The 25,555-nt window shown below is 32.6% G+C and overlaps 1 protein-coding gene across 1 annotated transcript; it reads left to right on the top strand.

The window, feature by feature from the left end:
• Positions 1-1,929: 1,929 nt before the first annotated feature.
• Positions 1,930-23,683, top strand: LOC127730487 (transmembrane protease serine 3-like). The gene is made up of 7 exons (XM_052238916.1): positions 1,930-1,978; positions 6,992-7,116; positions 8,412-8,515; positions 10,299-10,567; positions 16,814-16,962; positions 20,349-20,406; positions 23,527-23,683. Exons 1-7 carry the CDS (start codon positions 1,936-1,938, stop codon positions 23,652-23,654), a joined length of 876 nt encoding a protein of 291 aa, XP_052094876.1. The 5' UTR covers positions 1,930-1,935; the 3' UTR covers positions 23,655-23,683.
• Positions 23,684-25,555: the final 1,872 nt, after the last annotated feature.

Below are 25,555 nucleotides of genomic sequence, written 5' to 3'. Positions count from 1 at the left end.
TTTTTTGGGGGGTGGTAATGTTGCTTAGTTCTTATTTTTTATGCACAATTTTGTAGACTGTTGTTAGTCTTGTCGTCGTTTTTCGTTTTTTTTTTCATGATTTCTTCAGTTTGTCTTCGAAAAGAGGGACGAAAGATACCAGAGGGACAGTCAAACTCATAGATCGAAAACAAACTGACAACGCCATGGCCAAATATAAAAAGACAAACAGACAAATAATAGTACAGATGACACAACATAGAAAACTAAAGACTAAGCAGCACGAACCCCACCAAAAACTGGGGGTGATCCGGAAGGGTAAGCAGATCCTGCTCCACATGTGGCACCCGTCGTGTTGCTTATGTTATTACAAATCCGGTAAATAGTCTAATTCGGTAAGTCACATTCGTGAAAAGGGAAGGGTATTGTAGTTACGACATAAGGAACATATCCGATATCATTTGTAAAACGGTTATTCCATAACGGTCAACCAACTCGTGATGGCGTCCGTAAAATTTACGAAGGGATGATTTCAACTTCACCATTTGGAACTCTTGGTTTAATAGTTTCCTTGTGAGCAGAAATCCTCTATCAAGGAAATCATGATAGGAAACACAAGCCCGGGAATATCGTATCAATTGGGAGATATATACTCCGTATGCAGGCGCTGCTGGAATGTTGCCACATAGAAATGAAAAGTTCACAATTGGGAAGCTGAAATCATCTCTTTTGTCGTAAAGCTTTGTTTTCAACCGACCTTCATTGTCAATTTCTAGATGTAAGTCAAGATATGAGGCAGACTTAACTGAATTTGTAGTATCCTTTATCTCTAGTTCGATGGGATAGATTCGTTCAACATAGTCACCAAATTTTGTATTATTTAGTGGGAGAACATCATCTATATAGCGGAACGTAGAGTTAAAGGATATTGCTAACTTCTTATCTTTCTTCCTAAGAAGTTCCTGTATGAAGTCAGCCTCATAATGATAAAGAAACAAGTCGGCAAGAAGAGGGGCACAATTGGTTCCCATTGGAATTCCGACAGTCTGTTGCAAAGCACGTCCTCCAAACGTAACAAATATGTTGTCAATCAAGAAATCAAGCACCTTGATAATGTCAGTTTCAGAGAATTTTTTGTTTGAATCAGAGCGACCTATGAGTTTGAGTAGGAATCTCTAATCTTTGCAAAAGGCAATCAGAGTAATGATAGAAAACCAGTTTAGCTATCAATTATCCGAAAGAGAGAGGAACAAAGCATGTGTAATTGTTCACCACTTTCATAGATATAAACACATAAAACATGTCCTACAATGCACACTTCAATGAACATTAGGAAGTGTATCTAATTTTACTTTCAAACATTCACTCTTAAATACAACTGTAGAAGTAATTACAATAAACCGCTGAAAGTACAATATTTTCCTAACGCAGGTAACTCGGATATTGTCACGTACATTTGTTCCGAACGGCACATGTTCCCGTGGACATTTTAGTTATAATCAATGCCATAAAATGTGTTCCGAGAGCACACATATTCTATATCCTTTAATCCGTAAGGAACAAATTTTGTAAATTTTGTTCATGTGGAAAAAAAATATAACAGATACTTATAAAGGAATATCTTAACTATGAATTATGTTGTAGCCACATGTAGTTCAGTATATTAAATATGTATATGTCTTATCAATATAAATCTGTTAGATGTCACGATTTTAGTCCAACTTCCATCAGGAGGGATTTACATGATAGTTTTTCCTACTGCATACACTATTAAGAATGCGACTTAATTCAAGCACTTCGATTAAAATCTATATTTCATTAGTGCATCACTTAAAATTCAAATATGCTTACATCGTCATTTAATGTATTACGTTTCACCCTTCTTGACCCCAAGGATATAATGATAACTAGCAGTACGCAAAAGATTATACACTACATTATACACTTCTATTCAAGATGTGGCATTGGCTTATTGTGTTAGCAATCAGTTTTTCTGAGGGTAAGTTGAAACCTCAATTTTCACAGAATTGATTAAAGTCTAATATTATCTCATTATCTTTTGAAAAATGAGAGAGAATACTTTTTCGGATTATTATATTCCTTATCAAATACAGTCGTACCATTTAATTGTAAGTCAATGTCGAAATTGACATTATCATATACCTACATACTCAAAAGGTGAAAATGTTAAAAGTATCATACCTCATTCAAACACTGTCAAATGATTATGAAGTGACAGTATGGTCATTTATACATGACGTTAATTAACAATTCCTACAAAGTATGGAATAGATTTCAGAAACTGGGGAAGCGATATTTACAAGGTGTCAATATGCAACAAATGCCAAAAAAAAAAAGGTCAACGTCAAATTATTTGCGCAAAAATCGACAAATCAATCTACCTAAAATGTTTGACAATCAACAGATAGTGACATCAAAATCTAAGTATGGAAGCTTTCGGACATATTGTCTCAGAGAAGCGTTCACGATGTGTCAATATACTACATTATGCATGTATGAAGTGCCATAACTTGCTACAAAAAGTTGTTGAATCAAACGGAGGCGTCGCAAGCAATGAATTTTCAAAAATGTTGAAAGAGAAAGTAATACAGAGCGTCCGGTGTCAGATTATTGTAAGCGTGTACACGGGATCTATATTGCAATGAGATAGGTCAATTCTATATAATGACAAACAATTTGACATAGCAACGAAAGCTATCGGGCATAGGGTGTCAAATAGCGACCACGACGGGTTGTATTTCAGTATAACATAAATAACCACATTGCCATAACTACAAAAATAATTGTCGAATCAAAACTGCGATATATAGTTAGGTCAAGTACATATGATGGCAATTCAAATCGTATGAAATTTTCATAGAGGAGAAGTGTTTTACAGTCGGGTGGATGTTTCTCGTATAAGTAGTATCTATATACACAGATAATATATAATTTGTGGATCTGAATCCTCACAAGTGAAAATAGTCATAGCGGGAAGCGTTCAATCATGGCAAAAAAGCAAGAGCAAACTTTAGAATTTACCGGTTTTTTTATCAATTTAAAACTCAGCGTATGTCAATGTCGTTTCCCATTACTTCTTGTTGGCGATATCGTATATTGACTTATTCACCCTATATACCCTTTATTGTTTGCATGTTTGGTTGTTTTGCTTGATTCTATGACGCACACACGACGACATTGTTAACGGGAATGTGTTTATACATTACTGCATCATGTATGTATGTGAGTTCCTAACTGCAGTCCTTACTTATGCCGTTCATGTATTTTCAATTATGTCAGTAAATTTTAGATGCCTTGGAAATAGATTCTAAAACTACAGCTATGAATGACTTGCCAAATTATGAGAATTCATACAGAAATGTATGTTCTAATTCTGTATCGACTAGTTGAGATTACACGTTTTAATCTTTATCCTCCCACACATTTTGCTCTTTAATAACCACTTATTCTAAAAGGTTACCGATTCAACACTGTAATTATATCTTTGAATATTGTTTTTATCTGTATAAATATTGACTTTGTTATCAGGAAATTAAAACCAAACTGAATATTATTGTTATACACATATGTACATTCACGGTTCTACAATCTGTCTGACATATATTTTAGCATTGCCCACGGTCATGTTTTTCTGTGACTGTTTATGACGTCTTTACACTAAATACATTGGAAGCTGGATGTGTACTGATTGATATATTAGTCTTAGACACATGATTTTGTATTAGTTGTTATTAGCTTTTAACTAGCTATCAATTGACCGCGAGTACTCTCAGATCTGTACTTTGTGTCTTTTGTGTTTGTGTTGGGGGTTATATATGCTTTTTATCGATCTGATGAGTTTAAGCTCATTTCAACCGATTTTTACAGAGGATGACCTTGAGGTCACTCCGATGTATTGCTATCGCCTAAATTTCCATTATGCAAATTAGTTTTGGGATTTCAACCGATCTATAAAAATTATAGATCCGCGGTCATTACAAGGGAAAAAAGTGCATTTTTATACCTGCGATTCCGTTCTCCGTTCGTACGATGTTTCATCAAAAAATGGAATCATTTCAGTTGTTGATTTAGTACTGAAAATTTGACTGAATTATCTCCTTATTAAATACGGTTTTATATGTTTAATAGGTGTTTAAGAAAGAGGTCAGGTGCTCATGTTCATTCATAAAATTATCGTTCATTCATGAATTTATCGTAAAATCAAAATCACTACACAGGTCACACAGGTTATATACGTAGTGTCAAAAGATTACCTGTATAGTATCTAAAAATAGACAAACTTAACTGACTCCCCTCACTGTAGTGTGTGATAACATTTTGTGAGGGAATTCGATGTTTGCTATACCACTGTTCATTTCAACGCACTTTATGACGATACCACTTTATCAATATGAATGAAATTTTTTGCAGTGTTTTAAGAAATAATTTTACTTTAAAATCGCGTATCATTTGTGAACTATTAAATGTTTTACAAGGACGAATTTTCTGTATAAAGTCAATAATTGTGTGAACTTTTGAAGCCCAAACTTTATATAGCCTTAAATACGCTAATGAAAGATCCGAAAACTATACCCATACAGAACGACATGTTTTTGAAATTGTAGCAAAACGTTTGGTTGACAAATTTTAATTCGTTATTGCATAAATATTAACTTGAAATATCTGTCATTTTCTCCCTACCCAGTTTACCTCTATTACTCATTATGATGTGGACTTGACATTGTTATTGAATCTTATGCAATTTGATTGGATTAAGTTATTATTAGATTACCGTCAAACTGTTCATGCTTTTTCGTACGAGTATATTGATTAAATCAGAGCGTGCATGAATGTGTACAGAAAATTAAATGACCTGCAAACTGGACACTGGACCAGTCCATATTACGTTTTATCAATGAATAGATTTTTTTTTTATTTCCCAAATTACAGGGCCCATAAAGGGCATACAATCAGATACAATTGATTTACATAATTGGTAACAACAACAATAATAGCGGCATATAAATAGATATTTAGTATATAAGCATTGGTCAGAATCAGATGAACGAAACTTAAGGTATGAAAGGTAACAATTGCCACTTTTTATCTTTTCACATAATTTTCCACATACACATTAGATAAATTATTTTTGATAGCCTATTGCGGAGAAAAAAGAGAAAGTTTACTGTATTAACGTTCTATTCCATTAAATACGCCATTTTTCGAAGATAAATGCAGAAAAACATTTATGAACGGCTACGCCAGGTAAAATTGTTGTTTATCCTAAAAAAAAATACACAATTTTCAGTTTCATTAGAATATTATAATAATAATAAATCCCAAATTTATGTAGCCATTAGATAAAGTCCTTATATGTCCGATCTGCCTATTTTTGGACAGCAAAAGACAATACGATCGTTTTAAGGTCAATTTCGTCTACCTCACACAATCTTGTTAGGCACTATAATGAAATGGACCTGAAATTTATTTCACATGTTTCCTGAAAATTGATAAATATCAAAGCAACATAGAGCTGTTTGTTCTAGTTCGTATAATGACAATTTAATGTCATGTTTGTTTGTGATGACCCCCCTTTTCGGGATTGCATCAGAATTATAGTTATCTCGTATCGCATGAGGATGACACATGTCAACTGAGCAATTATGTTTGGGACTTAGTTTTAAGAAATGATGTCAAAGTAACATTATGAAAATATTTTTAGTAAGCTGAAATATATATTTATTTTTTACATGTTTATGTCTTGTAAGATATTTTATTTCTGTCCCGTTTTTCAACATTTGCGTCTGGAAAGTTGAAATGTTTTAACTGAATGGTTAATTTAAATTAATTATGAAAATGGTTAAAATTAAATCAATAAAGGAAATTATTGCCCAGTTACAAACACTACCAGGGGATAATCCATAATGATTCTTTTTTCAGTTATATGTTTCAGCACATGTATAATTAACCCCAACTTTAGCCTGGTAAACTTGTTGTCTCCTTGTAAAATATAAAACATATTTAAAATGATTTCCTGCTAAAGTCTTATATATATATTGATATAAAGTTAAAACCGTCTTGCTTCTCAATAGTCAACACTCCTGTCCTGTCAGGTTTAATTCTGATATATATGGATGAAAAATAATAGTCCACAAAACATTAACATGGCAGCAATTGCTTTTACAGCCTTTAAGACTTTGATTTTTTTTTTACAGAAGAGTGTCCACCATGCACTTGCATTACACTATAATAATAGTAGAATAGTATGATATACAAATAGATGAAAATTATATATACATGCAACCGTAATATTAATATAATATATAACAACAAACCAGTGTATTCTCTGGAACTATTATTATATTAGTATAATAGTCTAAGGTATACTGATTTGTATCACTACAATATAATAGTTATTACGGTGAGGTTGAATTTCCTGTCATTTATTCATCATCCAAGCACGAACTTGTATAAGAAAAAAAAATCTCTGTAAATTAACCTCAGTTTCAGGTATAGAGATGTGATCTGTTTCTGTGACATGTGCTTTTGACCATCCACAAGAACCTGCGGTCATCCGATGTTCAGTACTTCAGTACTTTGATTATAGTTTGTTCTTATGTCGTACTGTTACACCACTGTCCCAGGTAAGGAGAAGGGTTTGACACCAGCAAACATGTTTAACCTCGCCACATTCCGTATGTGCCTGTCCCAAGGCAGAAGCCTGTAATACAGGTGTTGTTGCTTGTTGCTGTATATCATATTTGTTTTTGTTCATTGTATTGTACACAAATCAGGCCGTTAGTTTTTTCGTTTGAATTGTTTTACATTTGTCATTTCGGGACCTTTTAAAGTTTGCTATGCGGACTGGGTTTTGCTCATTGTTGAAGGCCGTACGGCGACCTTTAGTTTGCAACTTCTATGTCATTTGGTCTCTGGTGGAGAGTTGTCTCATTTGTAATTCAAACCGCATCTTCATATTTTTACATTTATATTAATTACTCAATGGTTACAGGTATATTAGCACAAAATGGCACCTGTGGAATACAAGTCATAAAACCACACCAACACAGTAGCGCATCACGTGTATCGCGCATTGTTGGAGGTAAAGAGTCTATACCACATAGCTGGCCTTGGATGGTATGTTTATCGAAGTTAACCATTAATGCTATTGCATTTTGATTATGGTTCTCATTAATATGTTATTTCGTATGCACGGATAACTTATTAAACAATTTCTATTTAAACACGCCTATTCTTCTGTACAATTTCTAGTTACACCTATTAGTATAGAGTGTAATACTTCGATTCTGACATGATTTGTAACAAACCTTCCTTAAATCGTTTATAAATTTAAAAATTATGAAGAAACTATAGTTTAACTTCCTAAGACAAAGTTGACCTTATATGGATATGGCTATTATTTTGGTCCTTTTGGTATTATAGCTTTTCAACTATTTCGGTCCTAACACACCCTTGGCTTTCGTATATTCGATATTTAACGTTCCTGGTGAAGGTAAATCCAGAAAAGCGCTAAGGACACATGACATCATGTACTCAAGTTACATTTACCTATAAGCAAGACAGACTTAGTGCTTCCTTCCTTTTAATGGAAAGAACGTTTGCAGTAAACGAATAATATGACAGAGGACCCGCTCCTTGGAAAGGAGGATATATCCATTGAAACGCTTACAATGTCACACTTCTATATTATTCACTTTTTCAGGAAACACAAGTAACAAAATCTTTTCGATCGGTGCTGTTTGTCGAATTGTCCGAGATATTGCTGAATATTTTTGTACACATAACATTAACAACATGAACCCCACCACATAACAAGATGCTGACTCAAAAGCACTGAAGGGTAAACAGTTCATGATCCACTAGTCCGTCAAAATATCATTGAAAACTTGCGAGAACTGTAGGTATTAAACAAATTAAAACATGGCATTTAAAATAATTATACCGACTTCAGTTCTAATGACACGTGTCTCTGGATCAATCTCCATCAAACAGGTACGCTCGAAACTAAGTTTTGGAACCTAAAACATTTTTTTTAAGAGCATCAAAACAATTAGGATTAGAACAGTGAAATCCACCTAAGGTCAACTTCATTGGATATATCATCAAAATGTACTATATCAATTATACATATGCCATTGCCGAGCATTTGTTACTGGGTTAAGATACTTTGGGTACTAATAGCCTACAAGAAGTCTGAAATCAATTTCAGAAAGCACGAAACGCGTTTCTTGAATTAGATTAAAGTACACTCGTAAAAATAGAATTTTTGGATACAATAAAACATCCAAAATGTCAAAACCAAATGTACCTACACAGAACAACTTTTTCAATTAGGAATATTGTATTTGAAACGCTTGAAGTCCGTGGCAACATGACAAAACATAATGAATGCAAAATGACTATTATTACAGGTGCTGCTGAGATTTAGAACAGCTACAATAACCTGCGGAGGGTCGCTGGTTAGAGGTGCCGATGGAAATATTGTAATCGTTACAGCAGCGCATTGTGTCGATGGGTATCTTTATTTTCAATATTTGAATACACCAATTTAAATGAATTTAACTTAAATAGTATGTCATAAAAGGTTCACAACTCGTACACAACGATGTAGGGGACAATCATTCTGTATATATGGAGGAATTATTTGAGTGAACGAACGAAAATCGATTACATATCATTTTATAAACTTTTTTTTCTGAGATGTTATGCAAAATGAAAATGATTTTACTAAAATTGATAATGATTATTTTTTTATTTTATCTATGATGAGTTTACAACCACTGGGTCGATGCCACTGCTGGTTGAGGTTTCTCCACGAGGATATCATCAGCAGCCTAGTAATCAACGTTGTGTTGACATGAATTTTCATTGATATGGTCATACTAATAAATAATAAATAAAAAGGATTTTCTACCATAGGAATAGATTACCTTAGCTGTATTTTACAAAACCATTCGGAATTTTTGGGTCCTGAATGCTCTTCAACTTCGTACTTTATTTTTTTCGAGCGTCACTGATGAGTCTTTTGTTGACGAAACGCACGTCTGGCGTACACAATTTTAATCCTGGTATCAATGATGAGTTTGTTTACCCCCGAAAAGTTTTTTGAGGTTCTTGTTGCTCAAATGTAATATAATTCTTTATGTATTTTAAAATAAACACACTCAATATGTAATTTTTCCTGATGGCTAGTATTGTTGCTTTAAAATGGTGGTTGCTATAGATACACCAATAAAAATAAAAGTTTCCTTATTCATAAGTACTCTCTTATCCAGATTTTATTTTTATGAAATATTAAACATTAAAAACAGGTTGGTTATAAATCATCATTGGCAATATGCTATGATCGCTTTTTCAGAAGGGAAAAGGTGGTTTGAAGTCATTTATATTGTTTTAGTAATGTGGAAACCTTAGAGAGCTCAGATTAATAATAATGCCGTGTCCTGATATTAATATATCATAGATTAAGATTTTTTCATAGGTTCTATCATATCATATATGCCTTTATATGGTTTAAGTAAATCCAAAATAAAACACAAACACCACATAGTGTAATTGCACCAAGTCGGACTACAAATGTATCTAGATCATGTGTTGTTTGTTTTTGCTCGTCTTTGTTTGCATGTTGTTCATTTTCTGATGAGTCGGATGTTTGTATAGTTGATGTTGTCTGTTGTACAGTGAGGTATTAATGGTGATACCTATTATCCCTTTTAACTTATCATGATAAGGACATACGTAATCCTAATATTTACAAACTAGATTAGTCGACAAATCGTCATATGATGAAAGTGAGAAATTTTACTTACCATACAACTTGTGCCAGAATTTAATAAAAAAATTAGGACTCACAAAAATGTCCAAGTCAGGCAATTATGGATGTAGATGCTCCTCATTGTACAAAATATAGGTATGGCAGTTTTTTCATCTGTTATGTGAAAACATTTTGATGCTTCAGCATAAAGGTACGTCATTGCCTAAAACATGAACCACCTTTATAAAAAGCCGTAACCACTTTTGTTCTAAATCATGTACATGTATATGCATAATTTCCAACAGACAAGACAATGAAACCTAAATGGTCTTTGAACTTTAAAGGTCACTTCATAATCCGGCTTCTCATCTGAGCTCACAAAATCCTTTTTTTGTAGATTTCCTGAAGAGTTTATTAAATTACAAACATCCTCACATATTTCTGACGGATTCTTGTAATAGTTCCGTAAGATGTCATTGGTGAGGTATATTGAAGAAGTGATCTTCGCTAATTACCGTAATTGTTAATAAAATATTTTTCACAGGGCAACAAATCCTGCAGACTGGAAAGCGGATGTTGGGGTTCACTCACGCGCTTCCATGGAACCAAATCAAAAAGAATATGGTATTCAAGAAATTATTCAAAATCCTGGGTTTAACTTTCAATTTCTGGACGATGACATTGCAATTTTGAAAACGGCTTGGCCTATTGAATTGAACGACTATGTACAACCAATATGCTTGACGACAGAAAATTCTGAATTTAAGGTCGGACAAGAATGCGTTGTTATAGGATGGGGAGCTGATGTTCAAGGTGAGTTTGCAAAATGCACTGGTCTATGAAGTGAATAACTATAATTGTTAAGGTTCACCAGAAGGTGTTATACCACCAGATCATAGTACGTCACATCCGGTTTCATACGAAAAAGGGTCGAAAAATAATATTCCCTTTAATTTGAAAGTTGTAGGAAATTAACCCTGCATTTCATTGCAGAAAAAAAAAATCTGAGTCATAAACATATATCTTGGGAGTTTCAAAGATCCATTCTTTTTTTTATTTGGGGACATGGTTACTAAAACTTATTAACAGAAAAAAAGTGGTGAAAATTTGATTGGTTTACTTCCGGGGATAGTTATTATCTTATATGCAATGACATGTTATGTGAAATTTTCACTGTATTACTGGCAGGATAAAACTTTACTCGTGCCAAGTATTTCTTTATTTTAAACAAAGATAAATTCTGCACAATTTTTTGAAAAAATGCCAATTTACCAAAGACTAATAGGAGAAAAACAATGTTGGTATTACTCCAGAAGGAATTTACAATTATGGCCGCGTCTTACCACCAAAATTCTGAGTACCGACAACCCAGTACCCACAGCAAAGTTTAAAGGCACGGAAGAGACTGGATAAATAAATTTTAAACGCATTTTATGTTTCAGATAATACAAACTTTCATGGAATTTGAGATTCATTTTTTTTTCAAACCAGCAGGAGGTGGTTAAAGAAACAGACACACGGAATTTCATTTGATACGGTCCACTATTATACTCAGTTTAAGTCACCTTTTGTTGTGCAGATATATATTGTTCCTCTGTAGGCTATGTCATGCAATGCAACTCACTACAGTTAGTAGATGAGTGAACATTTCAAATCTTTTTCAAACTTAGTTAATTTTAACACCTTCTGTGGGAAAGATAAACAAAGCAATCACAAAGTCTTTTTAATTTTCTGAAACAATGCATACTAGAATACAATTTAAAAATGAGTTAAAACTGCTGCAAATCAATAACTTTGCAAACTAAGCAGAAGGGAGAAAGTAGACATGAATAAGTGATTTTTCCTCTGTCCAATTTCATAAATTAATGTAGTGGCTATAACTAATGTTAATGTTAGAAAATAATTTTGTCGGCTAAGCACAGCATTAATGTATAGAGGTGATAAAACTTATCATTATTTTTCATATTTACAGCCAAGCATATATTACCTTCTTAATGTTGGAGGCCATTTAAATTATAACAATAATATCTTTAACAAGATTAACAGTGGACGGGGTGAGGGTGGTAGGGTAAACATAAAGCTTGTCCGATTGGTTGTGTCACACGTGTTCAGAACTAAAGGGTTTCATTTATACCATAAAAGCTTATTTAGGTTTAGCCAATTCAATATGTAAATGTGTTTCATTCAAACAACAGAAAAACACTTCAAAAATACTGAAATGATTTATTCTAGATAGTAGACTGGTTGTTTTTTTTACCATGTTATACATTTATCAATTTAAACTATTTCACTAAATTCTTTTTTTTTCAAAAACGTTCTATATAATTATAACGCCTCGGTTATCTCGTGATCGCCTTTAGTGCGGAGAGTCGTTGGTTCGAAAGGCTTAAAAATTGGATTTTTACTCATTCATGTCATTAGTTTGCTCGGAGTCAGAATAATTTGTCCGAGTAGGGATATCTGCTTTTGTGGACTGTTGGGAACTGGCACGTTAAAATCCGGCTTACCATGTCGGTCTTGTATAAAGTACGATCAATATCCCATTCACGTTTTTTCCGCCTAGTTTGCATTTTGTTTCCCACTGGATATAAACACCAATAAACATCATCAGCATCATCGTCGTCGTCCTCCATCACCTCGACACAGAACAGCATGATAATCTACCCGGTGCCTAAGTTCAATATAAGATGTATTGAGGGACTAATATTTGATAGATATATAGGGACAATAACTGCGTATTTTTTTTTTTGAAAAGTGACAAATGATCCCAAAATTACTGTGAACGTTCCTGATGAAGGTAAATCCTGAAAAGCGCGTCGGACACATATAAATAAATAAATAAATAAAAGTGTGTGTTCCCTATTTTAGTAGCACTAGGAAGATACCGCTGCTGTGATCTATTAGTCCCCAAGATCAGTATTCATTGCTTCGGTACCGACATGATTTATAACAAAATTTTCTTAAATTGTATGTTGATTTAGAAATTATAAAGAAATGAAAGTTCCAACTCCTTCAGGGAAATTCGACCTTTGCATTTGGCTATTAATTAAGGTCCGTTTTTGTCATATAGTTCTTCACGTGTTTTAGTTCTTATATCTATATACATCCTTGGCTTTCAAATACTTGGCATTGAGCTTTACTTATAGAAGTGAATCCAGAAAAACTCTTCGGATGCATGCAATTTATAAAGGGTTATTTTCATCTTTTACTATGTCTATTGCTGATTTAGATTTATAATCTAATGCAATATTAATGTCCGACGCAATTATTCTCCATCCTACATTTTATTACATTTCAATAGTTTTTAATTATAACGCTGATTTGTTTAACCAATTGTATTTAATGCACTGAGCACAATAATGTAGATTACATCCGGTTGTACGGCAAATATGTTCCATGGCTTAATAATTATTTCACATCTGTCGGAAAAGGACATATTAGGCAAGGAAAATAGTTTTGAATAGTGTCGGCTTTCATAGCATTATAAAAAGGTAGACAGGTGTTATAAAGGGATAATAAATATTCAGGTGTGTGATTATGAATCAAAATGTTGGAATATCACTCAAGGCGGCGTATGATGTATCCATTCTCTAAGTTTAAAGTTTAGAAACATCTCCAAAAACTCAGTCAGATTTTTTAAAACATTTACAATATCAAAACACTGAACTAGCACACAATTTTAGTTAGGGGCCAGCTGAGGACCACCTCCGGGTGCGGGATTTTCTCGCTGCATTGAAGACCCATTGGTAGCCTTCGGCTGTTGTCTGCTCTTTGGTCGGGTTGTTGTCTCTTTGACATATTCCCCATTTCCATTCTCATCTTTATCTGATACATGTATTAAATAACAAATGGTACGATTGCGAATTAAATAACTATACACCAGTGTACAAAAGTCGTGGATTTAAACAATTTTTGGTCACCGTACAGCCTCCAACAATGAGCGAAACCAATACCATATATTAAGCTTATAGACCCTGTCATGACAAAATGTGAAACAATCAAAACCACTGTCATGATTTATGCTAATAACAATAATCGAGAAACAAGTACGACAGACAGAAACCATCGCGACCCCTGAATTAGAGGCTCCTGACTTTGAGATGGCACATTAAGAACGTGTCTAGGTTGAACACATGTGTTAGCGATCAACCCTACCACTAACATGGAACAATAGTGTAATCAAAGCACAAGAAAAAACTACAAAATCATTTGGAAAGTGTTTATATGTTACACATCAGATCGACATGTAGCGCAACAAACAATTAACAAAAAACAAAAAGTATCGATCTATATAAAGAGTACTCGTAGTAACTTCAAGCTATATAAACGCCAATTTCAACTAAATAACAGGATATGTTTCCCAAGATTAAAAAAATCAACAAGAACACATCCAAATGATAACTTAAGTATAAAGACGTCAGAAACAGTGTGCAATGCCAAAACATAAGTATTGACAAGATGTAGAACGATAACATTAATGGTACCAACTTTACTACACCAGATGCTCGTTTCGACAATTCATGTCTCTTCAGTGATTCTCGAGGCATAATTCAAAATGATTTAAAAAAACAGCAAATTTCAATCTAACAACATCCGTATTTTCATGTCAGCATCAAATTGTGGCTACTGGACTGATGATACCATTGGGGACTGACAGTTTACCAGCAGAGGTATCGACCCAGTGATAAAATAACATCTACGATACAAATTATACTGCATCGGATGCACAATTTCGACATTTAATGTCTCTTCAGCGAAGCTTGAGGTTAAAACATCCAAAAATCAAGAATCCAACTGTATAAGTTATACACATTTAGTTATGTTTTAGTTTATGAACACCAAAGTCAATCTTAGTAATGATAAAGATAATATTCAAAGATCTTCCTTAATATCAAATTGATAACCTTTAAGAATAAGTTTACTCAGAGGATTAACAAGTTTACATTGATCGTATCTAAATTTACGAGCTCTATAAACACATCACGGTAAAATTAAGATGTGAAACTGAAATATCCAAATCTATAAAAGGACTTTTATTTTATATCAGTTCCCTTATGTGTATTTTCGCAGTATTATTCTTGATTACGCTAAGTAAAACTATCCTCAAGGTAACGGTCAGTGGTATATTTATTTTCAATGAAATTGAATTTAGAATATGGAGTGTAGTGTAGAGAGTCGAAAAGTCACAACTGTCAATATAATTAAAAGGACTTTGAAAAACACGTTATCTATCTTAAACACCCAAAGAATTTATATACTCTAAAATTAATGAATCCATCATTTGCATACGCTTCATTATAAAATGTATTAATAGTTCTTTAATAATTGTAGTCATGGAACTAGTTAAAAAGGCAAATAGATTACTTGTAGAAAACTAATCCGGAAGTATTTGAAGTCTACTTCTAATCCTAGAAATGATCGTATAATAAAACCTTTTGCTAGTATTAATTTTAAAAATATTTTTGAAATCTGATATGCGAATATCTACAATATTCCTTACATTTGATTTTTATCAGATGAACCCCGTGTTGACCAATGTTTACAATAAGAAGAAAGAATAGCTTTAATGATCTGACGACACTCTTTAAAATGTTCGAAATATTAAGGATTTTCTTCCTCAGGGATAGATTACGTTAGATGTATTTGGCAAAACCATTTCGGTATTTTGGGTCCTTTATGATCTTCAACTTCGTACTTCTAATTTTTGATTCAAGCGTCACTGATAAGTCTTTTCAAGTCGAAACGCGCGTCTGGTGTAAAAACTATTATTTCTTATGCAGCAAAAATACTCCAATCTGATTGGTTAATTACCCCGGTGTAAATAACACCCCACCCTTGTTCAACCCGGGATATATAAAATTTTGCTAAAAAATTTTAAAAAATAAAATTTTGCCAAAATAAAGAAAAAAAAAAAAAAAATTCAAAAAAAAAAAAATATAATAAAATGTCAAAAAAAAAAAAAAAAATAAAATAAAAAAAATAAATAAATTTGAGGACAAAAATTGAAATTTTTTTTTTTTAAATATTTAAAAAAAATGTTTTCCAAAAAATTCAAAAGAACACAAAAATTTTCTGAATTTTCCAAAAAATAAAGAAAAAAATATTTGACAACGACGTTGAAAAAATGTTACACTGGAAATTTTTCATTACCATTTTTCAATTTTACATCCTGGTTTAAAAATGAGTAAAGAAATTGTTCATAAGAAATAAATTCGTTATCTTGGTGTAATCAGGGGTGTACGGAATTTTACACCGTTGTTGAAAATTCATACACCCATTCGGCTGCGCCTCAGGGTGTATGAATTTTCAACAACGGTGTAAAATTCTGTACACCCCTGATTACACCAAGATAACTAATATAACTCTGATATCTTTGATGAGTTTTTTCAAACATTTTTACAGAACATAATGTTTAAACTATGGATTTCCATCAACTTTCGTGTTTGTCTTTCGAAAAATTTTGGTTATGGTGTTGCCTGTCTTTTTTCGAATAATGATATTTGGATTGACCTTTTAGTATCTTCTTACGTTATATAAAGCCTTTCGTATGTATTTTCAGTTGCCAAAAAGCTTAGACCGTGTAATTCACCAGTTCATTCATCTCCGGTTCCCGTCTGTAGTTTTGCTCTCAACAATTAAGTTAGTTTTACAACTGGCATGAGCTCGATGGACCTACAAAGGGTACACATCCTTACGAATGACTATTAAACTTTCAAATATGTTTATGGCGGCATAAGCACTTGTGGATAGTCAATGACAATGATATTAAAGATAGGTTGGTCGATTATTACAGCACGCAATGTGATATCTTTGTGTGACCAGTTTTGAAATTCGCCCTGCTCTGAAGCATCTGTTCTCAACCTTTAATCTGTTTCATTTGATTTGCAATTGTCATAATTCTGTTCGTAATATGACTGATGGATAATATGAATCTATATTTCTATCGCCATTAATTGTATAATGATTGTATTCATTACATTCTGGTATTGGTGATTTATATCTTACGATTGTTTTACTAGTTTTTTCGTGGAAATATTATTGCTGTTTTTGTCGTTTAAGGTGGATCACCAGTTGATAGGCTTCATGAAGTTTACAAGCCTATAATTGCTGACGTTGACTGTGCAACTGCATTAAGTGTATTTGGTTATAATAACCATTCAATGTTGTGTGCTGGAAATTTAGTTCAGGGTGGAGTTGATGCCTGTAGTGTACGTAGATTTATTTTATATATTTTTCTGTTAGTTAAGCATAAGAAAAGATAAGTATGGACTATATATATAAGAAGGTACGAGAAAACAAGGGAAAGTTAAAAAATTCTGATAAAATTTATAAAATTGCATGGCATTCTGTTTTACTGAATGAGGAAATCTAAATATAAGTGTTAAAGGCAAACGATATTCCTTTTTCGAGAGTATTGCTGTCCGATCCAGTACAGCTTATAATTTTTGATAATTTCTGAAGCAAGGTTTTAACACCTTCTGTAATGGCAGTATGCTGAAAAAACGTATCATATAATTGGCATGTGCATAAACAGTTGCAGAAGATACCAAAAGAACAATCAAAAGTCGAAGAGTCACCGATCAAAACATGACAAAACGACGAAACAAAAAGAAAAAAACAGTCTACCAACCACTACATAGAAAATTAAAGACTGAACAACAAGAACCCACAAAAAAACCGGGATGATCTCCGGTGCATGTCAGGGTAAGCAGATTTTGCTCCACATGTGACACCCGTCGTGTTACTCTTGGCTAGTACAAAATCGGTGCTAAGTCTCTTTCAGTGTTTCACAATCGAGGAATAGAGGACAGGATTGTGGGTACGACAATTGGAATATATTCGTGGTCATTTGTTACACAAATAATCTATAACGGAACCCTTGGTTCAACAGCTTCCTATTAAGCGGCAAATATCTATAAAGTAAATCATGTTATGAAACGCATGCTCTAGAATATTGTATCAACTTAAAGATATACTAAGGTAAACTTTATATGCATGCGCTGCTAAAATGGTGTACATAGAAATGGAAAGTTTACAATTTGAAACCCGAAATCATCTCTTTTGTCGTAAAGTTTTGTTTTCAACTGACCCTCATATAGATAAGGTCAAGATATGAGTGTATGCACAGAGCTATAATCGACATTCTCTCAATAAAAGGAATACAAATATAAAATACTGTCTCCTCATTACTTCGGCCAAATTATTAAATTGTGATAAATCTAAATTGCAAAATCATCTTTTATTTGCTAACTTTGGTCTCTGATGGAGAGTTGTTTCATTGGCAATCATACCACATCTTCTTATTTTTGTACAAGGATTTTTGTTCAACTAGTAGCATTTACCATGCAAATGTGGATTCTGAAAACTTTGAAGAGATTCTGAGAAATCTGAAAGAAAGATCATGTTTAGAAATTAAATCATTGAAATGGATTGACTTGTTTTCACTTCACACTACAATCAAAGAAATATGTGTAGTATTTGGAAACATTTCAACTTCTTTTGTAAAGAATAAAACTTGCTAGAATGAAGATGATTCATGTGTTGAGCTTCAAAGTGACAATATTTTGTTATTTTAAGTAGTGGTGGACTTTTAAAAAAATAATCGGCTTTCCTGCAATGTTGTTCCTATTTTGTACTGCATAAATGTAAAACACATATTAATAATTGTTGTAAAAGAGTAAAAATATGGGTTGAGTTTCTTCATAATTTTACATAATTTGGCTTGTATTGAACTTTCACATTTTCTAGCTTTCGTTAAGTTTTAGGTCAAATCTACTTTGTTTTAAACTATTTTACCATTATAATACATACACATTATGGAAAAGACCTTTTATTTACAAAACGATAAATAGAAACGAACAATGGATTCAAAATGATAAAAAGAATACAAATGCATGAATATCAAGTTATTGCAATTTCATTAAAATAACCTTATTCTGTATTAACATTTGTCTCTGGTTTCCGTTTTCAAATTAACACTAAATTTGTTCAGGTTACTACATTAAAAATAACATATAATGAGTTCTGTCTGTGTCATTATTGACGCCTTACAATGTCTTCAAATTAATATCATTAAAATGACGCTATGGTACATCATTATTTTTTAAAAAGGCGTAAAAATTATGAAAAGAGAAGTGATGTTCTCGTATGTTTTCATTCATATGTTTTTTGTCAAATGCTGAATGCAAAAAAAAGAAAAATCTGACGATTTGAAAATTAGTTAAAAAAAAGGATAAACTAAAGTTTAAAAATGTGCAATTTGAATCATGCTTTATTGTTAGTAATGTGAAAGTTTTGTTTTCCATTTTAAAATGTTTAAACCAAACGTTAATGTGTATAATGGAACACATTGTTACTCATTCAAAACCATATCATACCTATAAAGAAACAATATAGAAAACCCTGTAATAGATGCGACAATTGAAAGAGCCATAGCGTTGTCTGTTTTTATTAGACTCATGCATTTTGATTGGCCCCTTTGTATCTTGACTCTCTTTTGATTTAAATCTCATTAGTGCAGCCGTTAAATCGGTTGAGTATATTAAGATTTTATTACTCCCTTTGAATACCTCCTTCTATTAAGTGACATGTACATCCCGCTTTCCCCTTCATGATGGGCACTTAATGAAAGACTATTTTATTGGTTATCATCTTAAACTCGGTTGAATGTCAATAAACTTCGCCATCAATAGAATCATATACTATTTTTTCCCATGTGTGCACATATTTATTTGACGTAAATATCTGTTTTTACATCGGATGACCGTGAGGGCATTCCGGTTTATTGCTGTCGCCTAGATTTCCATTACGTAACTTTCGTGTTGGGATTGTAACCGCTCTATAAACATGATAAATACGCGGACATTATCGAGTGCAAAATATAAGTTAAACATCTTTAATATCCATGCACACGTACAGAAAATGTGTGTTAACGCACGCGAAAGAATATCTCAAGAACGTTTGCAATCTCCCATGCAGAGTTATCGGTCCTCGCTCTCTCTCAAGGACCGATAACTCTGCATGGGAGATTGAAAGTTTGGCGGGAAAATATGAATGCCTACTCAAATCCAATCTATTCGAAAAATCGAATTATTACAGAAGAGTGTCCACCATGCACTTGCACTGCACTATTATAAATATAGTAGAATAGAATGATATACAAATGGATGAAAATTATATATACATGCAACTGTAATATACAAATATTAATATAATATGTAACAACAAACCAGAGTATACTGTTTTGTATCACTTCAATATCATATTTATTACGGTGAGGTTGAATTCCCTGTCATTTATTTATCATCCACGCACGAACTTGTCTAAGAAAAAAAATTATATCTGTACATTAACCTCACTTTCAGGTATAGAGATGTGATTTGTTTTTCTGAGACAAGTGCTTGTGACCATCCACAAGAACTTGCAGTCATCCGATGTTCAGTACTTCAGTACTTTGATTAATATTTACATCAATTTTGTGTGTATGCTATAAGCTAAAGGTATCCACTAAATGGAATGTAAAAGTGAATCCGTATATAGACATTTTTGTGAAATAACAGATTATCAAATATTCATATTTGTGCTTATATTTCAGTTTGACTCTGGGGTACCATTTGCATGTAAAAATACCAAAGGAGAATGGGAATTAGTTGGTCTGTATTAAGCAAAATCTTAAAAAAAAAATGAACAGAGTTAATTATACATGTTTACACGATTCCTACAAGGGAGATATAATAAACAATAATAAAAAATTAAAAGGGATTTATAATGAGCAGTTCTCTCACGGTGTTTAAAGATATTAGCTTGAGGAGCGAATAATATCTTAATAACGAGCCATAGTATTTATAATCACAGTTGTTTAGCACATACAACTTCTCGTCCAATCAAATTGCTTGAATTTGCCTTCTAATTTTCATAGTACATACTTTTTCCATGTACTAAGTAACTACGCATGACCACAAGGGTAAGATTTCATTGTATCGTAATCAAGATATTAAAACAAAAAATGCCACTGGCTATTTTGAAATAAAATGCTGTGTTCCAAATTAAATTAAATAATTTGTAATAAGTTTTCACATTGATTTTTAAATATCCTGCTATTAAAATATTTGGATCTAAAAAAAATGTTCTTGACGATTGCAAGTTTCTTTCATTTAAATAAAGAGTAACAACTATGGTTCCTTATACCTTGATTAGAGTACAACGCCATCTTAAAATTGTGATAATTTATCATCCATGCAATTACTTTGTACAGCAAAAAGTGTGTACTATGAAACCTTGTGAAGGGATATTAAGGCAACTTTTCGTCATGAATTGATTGATTGATTGATTGATTATTGTTTGCTTAATGTACAGTGGCAAATATTTCATGCATGTTCAGGACGATGTCATTAGTTGAAAAAACCGTGATAATGTCTGAAGAGAATGTGCCACCTATATATATATATATATATATATGTTCTGATAAATCTTTTAGTTTTTACTTTGAAATGAATAAAATAAACAAACCCTAGTATCTTTGATCTATTGGTAGTTGCTTTTTAATGACTATCCGCTAGACTATCTATTGGGACATACCAGGGGCGGATCCAGCCATTTAAAAGGGGGTTCCAACCCAGGATAAAGGGGGGGGGGGGTTCCAACCATATGTCCCCATTCAAAAGCATTGATCGTCCAAAAAAGGGGGTTTTGCAATCCCCTGACCCCCCCCCCCCCCCTCCCCCCCCCCCCCTTTGGATCCACCACTGCATACTATCTATATGTTTTAAATTTATTATAGCTTTAGTTTTACTGTGAAATTGAAAATTGTTTTCAAGACATGTAAAGCTTCCACTTCAATTTAATTATTGCCTGCTTTTGGTCAATTTATTTTGTCATCTAACCACGTAAAGACGTACATGTATAGTAAAACACCGCTTTATATCAATAAACATACTTACCCCAGCAGCTACCATCTTTTCATTCTGGAGTCAAGGGCCTTTTGAAATCACATATTTTACAATGATAATAGTGAGTAGATTTACAAAATTTCGTTAATGAGCTCCGTTTTACAAACACATGTGATACAAGTAGTCAGCCAAAATAAACTATCAATAGACCAATTAAAAGATTACTCGAGTTGTAAATATGTGCTAAATTGGATAGTCTATGAAAAGGTATATACTATGAAATTAAGAGCTCGGGGCAAGCCCTTCGTTCTAAATTTCATAGTATATACCTTTTCAAAGACTAACCTAGACTTAATTTAATTAGATGTCACTTTATATCAGTGAGCTCAAATAACTGCATGGTTCATTAATAACATTCATTTATTAGAAGTATAAACGTAGTTGATTCAAATATTAAAACAAAAATTCGCACTTTCGGTATACATTATTGAAATTTCCATTGGATGGGTATGAAGCAGAAATTATCCTTATTATGGAAAAATGAAGGCGTATAAGAAATAATTTTTAAGTGCAAACACTTTTTTTTTATTGAATTGGGAGGACGAAACAAAATTTGCGTGTATTATTTCGATTCTTATAGGAAAATTTAGAACTTTTGTACTTCGAAGCTGACCTACAATACACGTTCGAAAGGCAGACATTTCGATTTGATGAAGCCAAAACGATATAGAAAATCAACTGTTTCACGATAAAAAAAATGAACCAAAAACATGTAGACTTATTTTTAGAATGATTTTATTTAATTTACCAGCGAGCAACACCAAAACAAATGTTTATTTTGATCTCCGGCAGCCCTCACGTCATATGAAAAATAAACCACTTTATAAAATATATCAAAAAAGAGTCAATAGATGTCATACGATGAACATACTGGTATACATAATATAATATTAGATCTGTTTACGAAGCGTTGATTCTGAAAAAAAAAAAAAAAAAAAAAAAAATAAGCTGTCGTATCAGCAATGATTAAAACACCGATGTTAATTAATATGAACAACTTCAGCTGAATATTTCTTTCTAATGTGAGAAAATAACACTATATATATCATTTCTCTAATTCTATGGAAATTTATTCCTTTCCGAACCCATTGTATAAAAAAATTTAATCAACGTGTGGTTGCCGTTGATCTCAGAAGATGATTGGATGAATTTAAGGGTCAAAACCTTTATCAGCACACTGGATGTATCATAATATGCCAACAGGTGTTAATGAAATTGACAACTTCGGGGAATGTGGAAGGCATTCGAAGGGGACTTTCGTTTAACAAAAAAATGAAAATTTATTTATTAAACATTAGAGAAACAGATTCTTACATAGTTACTCGTGGATTATTGGATTTATCCAATCTCGATAGTTAAATTATAAATTTTAAAGTCCTCGCCGAGGCTCGGACTTTAAAATTGATAATTTAACTATCTCGATTGGATAAATCCGATAATCCACTGGTATCAATGTTAGAATCTATATATATATATAATCAGAGTGAATTTATAAGTGATTGGTTTTACACGATTATAGTGACATCTGTCTTAGTCAATAGACGTATTTACACTTGTATGCAAATTAGTCCACAATTACTTAAAATCACACTATTTCCCGTAAAATTTGACATCACAATTTAAAAAAATGACGTCATAATTAAAAAGTGATTGTTGCTTGACGTCAGAAGGTTATTCGGAGACAGATTTTAGGTCATTACTCGGGTCATTAGGAGACAAAAATTCAGCTAAATACCAAAAGTGTAAATACGTTTATATCAGTCAGTTATGTAAAAGTCTTTCAATAAAGAACGCAGATTACACTTTTCTCTGTTTTAATTTCAGGTATAAGTAGTTGGGGATTTGGATGTGCACAACCAGGATACCCAGGTGTATACAATGAAGTTTACACGTTCCTACAATGGATTCACGACAATACACATACTTCAGTTGGGGGACCAATTGTCGGATAACACAAAAATGAATAAAAAATAAAAATTCATTTTCTTGATTCTATATAATTTCAAAGATTTGAGTGTTTAAAAACTTGAGAATGTTCTTTTCATTAAAGTTAAATTGACAGAATTGGGATTTTGTATGCATCTAGAAATCGCTGAACTACATTTGAATATCGAAATATGATAAATGCTGTATTTATTCTTCAAAAGATACAATTAACTTAAACATTCTTAAAATATATCTCTAAATGTATAGAAGAGGGACGAAAGATACCAGAGGGACAGTCAAACTCATAGATCGAAAACAAACTGACAACGCCGTGGCCAAAAATAAAAAGACAAACAGACAAATAATAGTACAAATGTCACAACATAGAAAACTAAAGACTAAGCAACACGAACCCCACCAAAAACTGGGGGTGATCTACATGTTAGGTAAAAATGAGAACGTCAATTTTCATTTAGAATTACGATTTCTTGATAATCCGTCCAAAAATAAAAAAAATAAAATTTGATCTGATATTGCTGTGACAATTTCCGGTTTGATGATATAAAAGTAGTAAAGGGTAACTTAAAAGACAATCTGTGAGTTACGACCAAACATCTGACAGAACACTAACTTCTCAATCGACAAAAGATATCAATGGGCAGCAATAACTATGGACAATGATCCTGACTTGGAAGTCATATTAAAATAAGGAGGTTAATCCCCCTCCCCCAATACATTCCCTATTATTTCGATTAGTCGAACAATGAATTAGTTACAAACGTTAAATAAAGACGAGTCAACATTCTAATCTTATTGAATATGAACAGAAGGTAGCGAGTCAGTCAAGTTTTCCAATCCATTTTATTAAGATTCCGAACGGTGTTGGGAAGACATTTTTAGCCACGTTTCTTCTTTTTTTATTTTCCTTACAAATACATTTGTTCTTACTCGGCAGTTCTTAGAAATCGTTAGTCGGAGGATTTCATGATTATAGGATCTGTTACCTTGACTTACATCTATAGAATTTAAAAGATGTGTCTAAACTTTAAGACAAAAGAGATTACTTGAATTCCCACATTGTAAACTTTTAATTTCTATGGAGCACCATACAAGCTGGATTTGCATATGGAGTAAATATTTCCAAACTGAAAGATAATCCAAGATTTCAAAGTTTTAGAAAAATGTTCTAGAAGTTTGTGAGAAGAATAATAGTGGAAAGCACATCTAGCAGACATTAATTGTAGAAATGGGCTTCTGGTGCAGTAAAATTGGAATCGAGTTTGAAATTTATGGACAGAAATTTCAGCACTTTTTCAACTTAAATGTTATTTAACTTTAATATTAAATGCAAAAAAAATATTGTTCTTGGGTCAGAGTCATGGGATGTTTAATAAACTTATTCACTGTTCTGGTTAAGTATTACATTTATACATGTCGCTTTAACACTTCATTACCAACTCTTACAGGTGCGATAACTATGATTAAAAATACCTACAAAATATTGGACAGTGATTTGTGTGCATCATAAAATTGCTCTCTATGATGTTTACTGATATTTTTATACATATTATTAGTTACATGGTGTGTTAGTGACCTAATACGATATATATGGGGTCAGTAAATTCCATATTGGGTGAGAGCGATCGTATTAGGTCACTAGCACACCGTGTAACGAATTTATCTTACCGACTATCTTCCCATGTGGTATTATATGGTCACCACGTACGTGAAGTCGATTAACCAATCATATCCACATAAACCTATAGAAGGTAAGATAAATAAAATTATATAATAAGTACGTCTAAACAAGTGACAACTCTACGACAGATCCATGCATTGGATTACCAGTGAAGGTGATACACGGCTGAAAACAATATTATATTCATAATTACTCTAAGTATTGTTGTGCTGATATTTAGAGTAATTA

This window comes from Mytilus californianus, unplaced genomic scaffold (assembly GCF_021869535.1).
Source record: "Mytilus californianus isolate M0D057914Y unplaced genomic scaffold, xbMytCali1.0.p SCAF_2, whole genome shotgun sequence".
Taxonomy (NCBI): domain Eukaryota; kingdom Metazoa; phylum Mollusca; class Bivalvia; order Mytilida; family Mytilidae; genus Mytilus; species Mytilus californianus.
The sequence above is the reverse complement of the archived record's forward strand: the minus strand, read 5'-3'. Positions and strand labels throughout refer to the sequence as shown.